Source organism: Bacillus rossius, chromosome 12, assembly GCF_032445375.1.
Source record: "Bacillus rossius redtenbacheri isolate Brsri chromosome 12, Brsri_v3, whole genome shotgun sequence".
Lineage (NCBI taxonomy): Eukaryota > Metazoa > Arthropoda > Insecta > Phasmatodea > Bacillidae > Bacillus > Bacillus rossius.
The window spans coordinates 10,018,038-10,026,021 of record NC_086339.1 but is presented as its reverse complement, the minus strand read 5'-3'; the positions used below and the strand labels follow the sequence as shown (position 1 = coordinate 10,026,021).

Here is a 7,984-nt window from a genome sequence, read left to right as displayed (position 1 = left end):
TAGGATATTAATTCATAGGCATAGATTAACAGTTTTCTTTGCTTAAAATGACATTGAATTTAACTTTATTATTACCTTTCATATTAATGTTTTGCTTTTAGAGGGATCCTAGCCGAAATCCGAAAAGGAAGAAATGGACAAGGAGCAGATGATCCTAGCTGTCAAAGCTGTACAAACAGGTACTATGGGTTACAAGTCAGCAGCGAAACATTTTGGGGTACCAAAAAGCACAGCGGAAAGGTATATGAAAAATACTGAATTGCGTACTGATGATTTGGTAAATGTGCCATTAGGAAGAAGGCCTACATTAAGTTGTAAACTAGAAAATGAACTCGTACCGTACTGCATTGAGATGGATAAAAGGTTTTATGGGTTGAGGAAATGTGATATTAAAAGGATGGCCTTCCAACTAGCCATTGCTAATGGTATCAAACACCCATTCTCAGAAAAAATAAATCAGCTGGTAAGAAGTGAATGGGGTCTTTCTTAAAGCGTCATCCACAGTTGTCATTAAGAGTTCCCCAAGGCATTTTTCACGCCAGAGTAAAAGGTTTCAGTCCTGAAAATGTGAAAACATTTTTTGAGCTCTATGTAACTGAATTTGACAAAATTAAAGGCCGTCCTCACAGGTTGTACAATGTTGACGAGACTGGGGTAACTGTGGTACAGCACAGAGCTGAGAAGGTAATATCCCTGAAAGGAAAACGAGAAGTAGCTGCACTGACATCAGCTGAGAGAGGGTCACTCATAACAGTCGTTACTTGCATGAATGCAGTTGGTTCTTTTGTCCCTCCATTGATAGTGTGGCCAAGGAATAATATGAAAATAGAACTCATGGATGGGGCACCAGCTGGTTATATTTGGGGATGCCACCCTTCTGGATGGATTCAGGGGGATTTGTTCACAAAGTGGTTTGATCATTTTTTGAATATACAAAGCCACCACTTGAAGACCCTGTTCTTATTCTCGATGGCCACTACTCACACACCAGAAATGTTGATGTGATACGATTGGCTAGAGAGAACCACGTATCAATCTTTTGTATCCCTCCTCACAGTTCACACAAAATTCAGCCACTGGATGTAGGCTTCATGAAACCACTGAAAACCTATTATGCCTCAGAAATACAGGCTTCTTTAAGAAACAACCCTTACCGTATTGTAACACCACTCTTGGTTGCAAAGTTGTTCAGTGCAGCATATCAACGAGCTGCAACAATGGAAATAGCAGTCAATGCATTCCGCTAAACAGGATTTTACCCATTCAACAGTGATGGGTTTCGTGATTGTGACTTTGTAATTCACAGTTGTCACGAAATTCCTGATAGATATGTTCATACCAGTGCAACTATCATCGCCACTTCGAATGACACATAAACTGGTGCAGGACCATCTAATTCTCACCCTGTTCTGCCTATGGATCACCCACATTTTTTTGGCACAGGGCCTTCTGATGCTAGTCCTGCTCAAACAATGGACATCACACCTATCTCTCCTAAAGACATTAAGCCAATTCCTAGTCTTTCAGCAAATTTATAAAGCCGAAGATGTGGCAAAGCATCTGTAATAACCTCATCGCCTTACAAATCCGATCTCCTGAAGAGTTTGGAAAGAGCTACAACAGCAAAAAATAAAAAAAAGAAGCTGCAGGGAAATGTCATAAAACCCTGACAAAAACCTTCTGCCAACACACAAAAGTCAAGATCACGATGTTGTACAAGAAGATTAATGGAACAATCCAGCAGCGACGAGTCGGATGATGATTTCGACATCTTATCAGATAGCTCTGGTGAAGAAGACAACTATGCTGAATGCCTCTTCTGTGGATGCATATTTTCAGATGACAAACATGGCGAACAGTGGATACAGTGTACTGTCTGCTGTCGTTGGGCTCATGAACATTGTGGTGCCACTGACAGTCACTTTGTGTGTCCTCATTGCCAAAAGAGGATAAAGAAATAATGTGTCCCATATTAGGAACCCTTTTTTTTCCTTTGGAAAAGTGCAGTGTCATCCGTTTTTTGCAGAGGACATAAATTTATTATTTTTAAACAATATGTATGTATTGCATTAAACATATCAAGTAATTTATCATACGTTAAATGTTAATTTATGTTCACTTAATAAAAATATATGAATTTTATTTAAAAGGGGTCCCATAATAGGTGCCTTTACCTTACCTATAGCGAACTCTAGTACTAATTTCGCGCCTCTGTAACTGCTTATAGCAATGCGAGATTGTAGCTAGTCCAATTGAACTATGTGGAATTTTAACTGTTGTATATAATACGTATGTAACCTAATAACAAGTACTGTATTGTGCTTGCGAAATGATAATGCTTATCGTATTTGGGGACCGCATCGTTAATTCGTTTACAAATAACTGACATTATTTTGTGAAATATCTTGAGGGATTGCTGAGAATATGCAATAACTTTTCTTATATATATCTGAGTCTCTCTCCGGAAAGGTCTCGTATCCCTCCGCAGTGTCGCGTCATCAGAATCCCTGACTTAACACTCGAAGCTGCGAGAACAATGGTGTCCTAGTTACGCCGCTTCTCGCTCGCAGACGGTGCTCCCTGGATGCGCAGATGGCAGGCCTACCAGGCGAGACAATGAAGGTGGGTTTACGATAGAAAATTAAGAATTATGAATTAGCTGTGCACTTAACACATGTCTCTACGTATATGTAGAATGGGTTATGATTGTCGAGTAGGAATTTCGACGGGTCGTGTGCGAATCATATGTTGACCGAAAACCTATCAGAAATTACTTTATTTCATAATTTTCCTTAAGAATTAAAAAAAGCTCCAATCAGAGCACAGCAGAATGTGCTGTTGGCACTAAAATATGTTTAGTTGGGAAAGCAGATAATTAAGTTTTACGAAAGGAGTAGGAAATGCGAATATAATAGCATCATGTTAAGAAACGATAAGATATTTAGAAGAACATTGCGCAAAACATGGCACACTGTAGGTACATTTATTTATGGAAATGGAACAGAAACATTAATTTCAAATTACGTATATGTTTGTAAATTTGTACATTTGCATGAAAACAACTTTATTACTACAAAATAGTGTTCGCAGTAATACTGTGTTCGGATTCTTACCCGGGAATTCATTATGTGGGTGGTACCAATAGGTACAACCAGTAATTTAAGTTATTTGTAAACCTTTCCCTGAACAGCTTTTCTGTATCAACTACGCACGTTAAACAGCATAATAAAACATAATAAAGTCAAATTATTGAACATTCGATTGTCTTTTCCATGGTTAAAAAAATTAAGCTTGAATGAAACATCAATTAAAATATAAAATTATGCGGCAATTGTAGGAAATACTCATTATTATCTAGAAAAAAAAAAGCAAAAATAATCATAGCCAAGTGGTGTATAAAATTACAATATATTTCTTGTAGTATTAGAAACTATTTTTGGCAACTGGTTTCCAAAGAAACCTTTTGTAAAAATACAGAAATTTTTTGAGTAGATTATCCACACTTTTTTTTTTTTTAATTTGTCAGCTTACAAGTGCACAGCTGTAGGTACAATTGACAGAACAACAAATGTAATGGAGTAATCGAGTTACAATTTCAGAAATAGCCCTTAAATAAAGTATTGAAGGAAATAAAATTTATCAACTTGGAGAGTGAGACCAACAGTTAAGACATCGACCTAAGCACTTGCACTCAATTACATTAAATATATCTATCACTGGCAACACACACTGTTCAACATAAGGCGAAACGTTTTCGGCCGCAGGTACTGCAATGAACACTTACCTATGGCTAAAATTCAGAGTCATCTTTCGACGGTTATCCACTCACCGAAAGGCTTTTTATTAGAAACTGCTCGGCAAAAGACGTCTTTGGATGGTTGGTTGACGGCTGGAGGAGGAAAGCCAACCACTTGGAAGTGAATGTGATCAGCAGTTCATTCCGAATGCTTTTCGGCTGAAAGTCGATGAGACAGTTGACGTTTTTAATACATAAGTTGTTACTAATTTTTTTTTGAAATGTGCATATGAATGGTACAAAAATTTATTTGCATTATAGCAGAATCGTAATGTTAAATTCTGTAAAATCTGTTTTGAAAAAAAAAACACTGGCATATATGAAAATTGTTTCATCCATAAGGATAGCATAGGCAGATTGCATAACAATATATTTTTAATTTTACACAAAAACATACAATAAAACAGAATAAATATTCCTTAATCAGTATGATATTTTTGTTAAAAGCTATTATTTTCATAACTATAAATTTTAATCCGTTATCACACTGTTTAACATCTTTATCACCTCTTGTAAAGCAATTCCACATGAGGCTATATTTTATCTTTCTGCAGTCTTTTGATTCTATTTCCCCCCTTGCAAAAATTGTTATTTAATTCTAATGTTCAAAATACAAAAAAAATCGTAGGCCTATAAATACCACTTATGTATATTCATTTATATAACATAACTAGTATACTTAAATTGTGTTTATCACACATTCATGCACAGCTTTACACATGTAATTGATAATGGAAGGGGGGAACACTTACTTTATCGTTACTTAACGCACACTGCATGCAGCAATTTTATGTTGCTATTACTAGGTAGCAGACCTGCGCACTGCGGATTATTTTTTAATGCGATTTTAAAGATTTTCATGGACATACCACTGCTGGTTTTTAACTGTCATAGAGACACCGCAAAAATGATGACAAGAAAGATGAATTCACAAACACATAAAACCAAGCGAAATCAGCCGATGTCAAATGTTAAATACATAGACACCACAGAGAGAATTCCGTGGACGTAATTTGTAGGTAAAAAAAATATCACAGCACAGACAAACGGTGGGCTGACAGCAAAGAGACAGTTGTTAACAAGAACAGAAAGTCTGCAATGTACCAGCTACATTGTATTTCAAGTGTGCGTAGACGTTGGAAAGATCAGCCAGCTTGCTTCGCTGCAACGAGATGATCGCACCCACGTTGGGCGCCAACACCGGCGCAGGGTGGGTCCGGGGGCGTGGCCCGGGCCGCCATTGGGCCGGGGGCGTGGCCACGGCCGCCGGTGTGTGGAAGGGGGGGAAGTGGAGGGGAGAGAGTGGAGGGGAGGACTGCCCTCTCCCCTCCTGCGCGGGCGCCGGCGGAGGGGGAAGCGGCGCGACAGCGGCGCGCCTGGCGGCGGACCCGGCAGCTCGCCAGTGTGGGCGAGGACATTAATCAGGCAGCTCGGGCTCGGCCGGCTTCGTGTGGGGGTGCGGGAGTGAGTGCTGCTGGCATGCGAGTGCGCGGGTGACGCGAGGGAGAAGCCGCCGCCGCCACGGATTACATCGCCGCCGCCGCCGCCGCCGGCCCATGCGCGCCCGTGCTGGCAGGTGAGGCGCCCGCCCCCGGCCCGGCGGCGGCGCACATCATGAGCCAGCTGGGGACCGTGTACGCCACCAAGAGGCGGCGCCGCAACGGCAAGAGGTACACGCGCGCTTCTCCCCCCACCCCCGCCCCCGCCCCCCTGCATGTGTGTGTGGTAGGGCGTCCCCCGACGTGCTGTGGCGTGCGGAGCGACGTGCAGGTTTGTGTCCAGCGTAGTTCTCGAGCCCAACACAGAGCCGCTCCAGGGGAAACTACTCCGAACAACAATCACCCACCTGTGTTGTTTCCTCTTGCCTGACCCGCAGTCGCCCTCACAAGCCCAGACAAGTACAAGTGATCGAATAACAACTACGTGATGCAAACCCGTTTCAAAGTCTCTTCCAACGTACCAACAGCGACGAACCAAGAACACATAACCAAGAGAAAAAAAAAATTAAATAAAAATTTATATGTTGAAATATTTTTGATACTACAAGTAAAAAAAAAAGTATTCCTTACTAGCACGTTGGTACAAAAATTGTAAATCTTATGCTCAAGCTATGTTAAAGTTTACATGTTTATCTACACAATAAACGTGTATGTTTTATAGTAACATGATTAAAAGTACCTAGTTGTTTACTCACAATGATAGAATATAAAGTTTTCATTACAAAGAATGTTTGACTTAAGTTTAATAAATCGGCACATCTTTAAATTAGTTAAGTGTTTAGAAAAATAACCAGCCACAAACGTTTTCAGCAAAAAACGGAATCTGTTAGGTATGTTAGAGACGATGATTAACAGCGTATTTTCAATGCACTTATTTTATGTCGTGGTCGACGGAATAAGCTTTCTCCGCAGGTGAATCGGCCAATGGTAGCTCAGCTGCAGCGTCGTGTAGATTGTTCGTGATTCACGCGATGTTAAGTTCATGGTGTTTAAAGCAACGAATTTCCCCTAGAAAACTGTAAACAGAAGTTGCCGTGGCCGTGTTAAGGGTATAGGTATGTCTCGCTATATGTCATTATTTGGTTTTCACGTTTAACACGGTTAAACTTCTAGACTTTATGTAGTGCGGGCTATGTATTTAAATTTTGACACCACCTGATTTTGGCTTTTTTTGTCGCGTGTTTTCTGACACTAGGGACTGGCATTATTCGCAAAAAAAAAACGCTTATTAGACTACAACTAGGTATATCCGCACCTGTGATTTCTTCCTTGTGATTGGCAGCCTTATTTGACCGAGCCACTCAGCACGCGTTATGCTTCCGCTCTGAACACTGCGATTGGTGTTGGAACAATCGACATGTACCTGGAAGGAACTCACCTAATCACGAAACACAGACGATGCTACAGTGTTTTAACTTTCAGCTAGTCTCGTAATCTTTTCGCGAAAAATGCACGCCCCTAGCAATGGCGTATGTCGAAAAAATTTTTTTAAACTAGTCCCAGTTATTATATTCCTTTTATATCGAAATCGTGCTGCAGGCCGCTTTCCGACCACCAGTTCAATATGAAATCAAGCCGCCAATAAAGCGTCCCCTCACTGGAAGCTTACAAAATAAATCTAACACGAATAATTTAGCAAATTATCAAGTGCGAGACCAGATGGAACACGGCCTGTCTCTTGCACTCTCGCCTGACATGAAAATGAGTGAATCGGTCGTCCTTAAAGGCGTTTTTCCTACATTTGGAGAGATTTAGATACTTTCCTAAATTATTTGATTTTATAATTTTATGAATTTGAACTGATTTCATAATTTTACTCTATTTAATAGGTTATAAATATTTCAATATATTTAATGGTTTAAATGTATCAAAGGATAATTTGTAATTAAATCCAAGTATGAGTTATGTAGACCTACAGTTTTGGATTTACCGTGAATAGATATGTATAACTTGTCGTAAATCTCTTTAGAAAAAAATTAGGTATCATTCCTTAAGAGATACTGAAAACTTCGCGGATTAATTACGCGATAGGTAGAGACCCGAAAAATTCGCGATTTCAATGACCTTTTGGATATACTCCATGATCCTCTATGCAATCGGGAAAATTACATCTGCTCATTGGCTACTGACTCGTGACACCTGTTAACTGGAACGCTAGTGATTCGATACTTCTTTTGTTGAAGGTTTTTCATTGGCCGAGTATCATTCAGATAAACTGTGGCCCAATCACTGATGCAGTAAAAATGCAAACGTTTTTGGATTCTAGACTATCACGAAATGAATCCGCGAATTTTTCAGGTCTCTAGCGATAGGTTCAAAATACAAATGCTTATATTTATGCGCTGCTTCTGCTATTGGATCACATGTCTTCTGAAGGATTTTGGGCCAATGGCAAACCCTCAACCAAAGAAGTAGCGAAATCACGGGCAAACCAAATTAGACTCCTCACAAGTCAGCAGCCATCGAACAATTGGTAGGGACCGGAAAAATTCGCGGATTCATTTCGTGATAGGCTGAAATTCAAACATGTGTATAATTCTGCTGGTTCTGATATTGGATCGCGGTTTAACTGGAGCTCTCTGGGCCAATGAGAGACTATCGACCAAAGAAGCGTCGAATCACATGCTACCCAGTGGAGACGACTCACAATTTAGTACCCAATGAACACGCGTGTTTACTTGAGAAACGC

General features: G+C 40.1%; 1 protein-coding gene across 3 annotated transcripts in view; it reads left to right on the top strand.

Moving 5' to 3' along the window:
• Positions 1–5,220: 5,220 nt before the first annotated feature.
• Positions 5,221–7,984, top strand: part of LOC134537501 (aryl hydrocarbon receptor) — a 280,224-nt gene continuing 277,460 nt past the window's right edge. For all 3 annotated transcript variants that reach the window (XM_063378000.1, XM_063377999.1, XM_063377998.1), the window contains exon 1: positions 5,221–5,466. In XM_063378000.1, the coding sequence (XP_063234070.1) occupies positions 5,411–5,466 (56 nt within the window). In that variant the 5' untranslated portion in view covers positions 5,221–5,410. The remainder of the gene's footprint in view (positions 5,467–7,984) is intronic.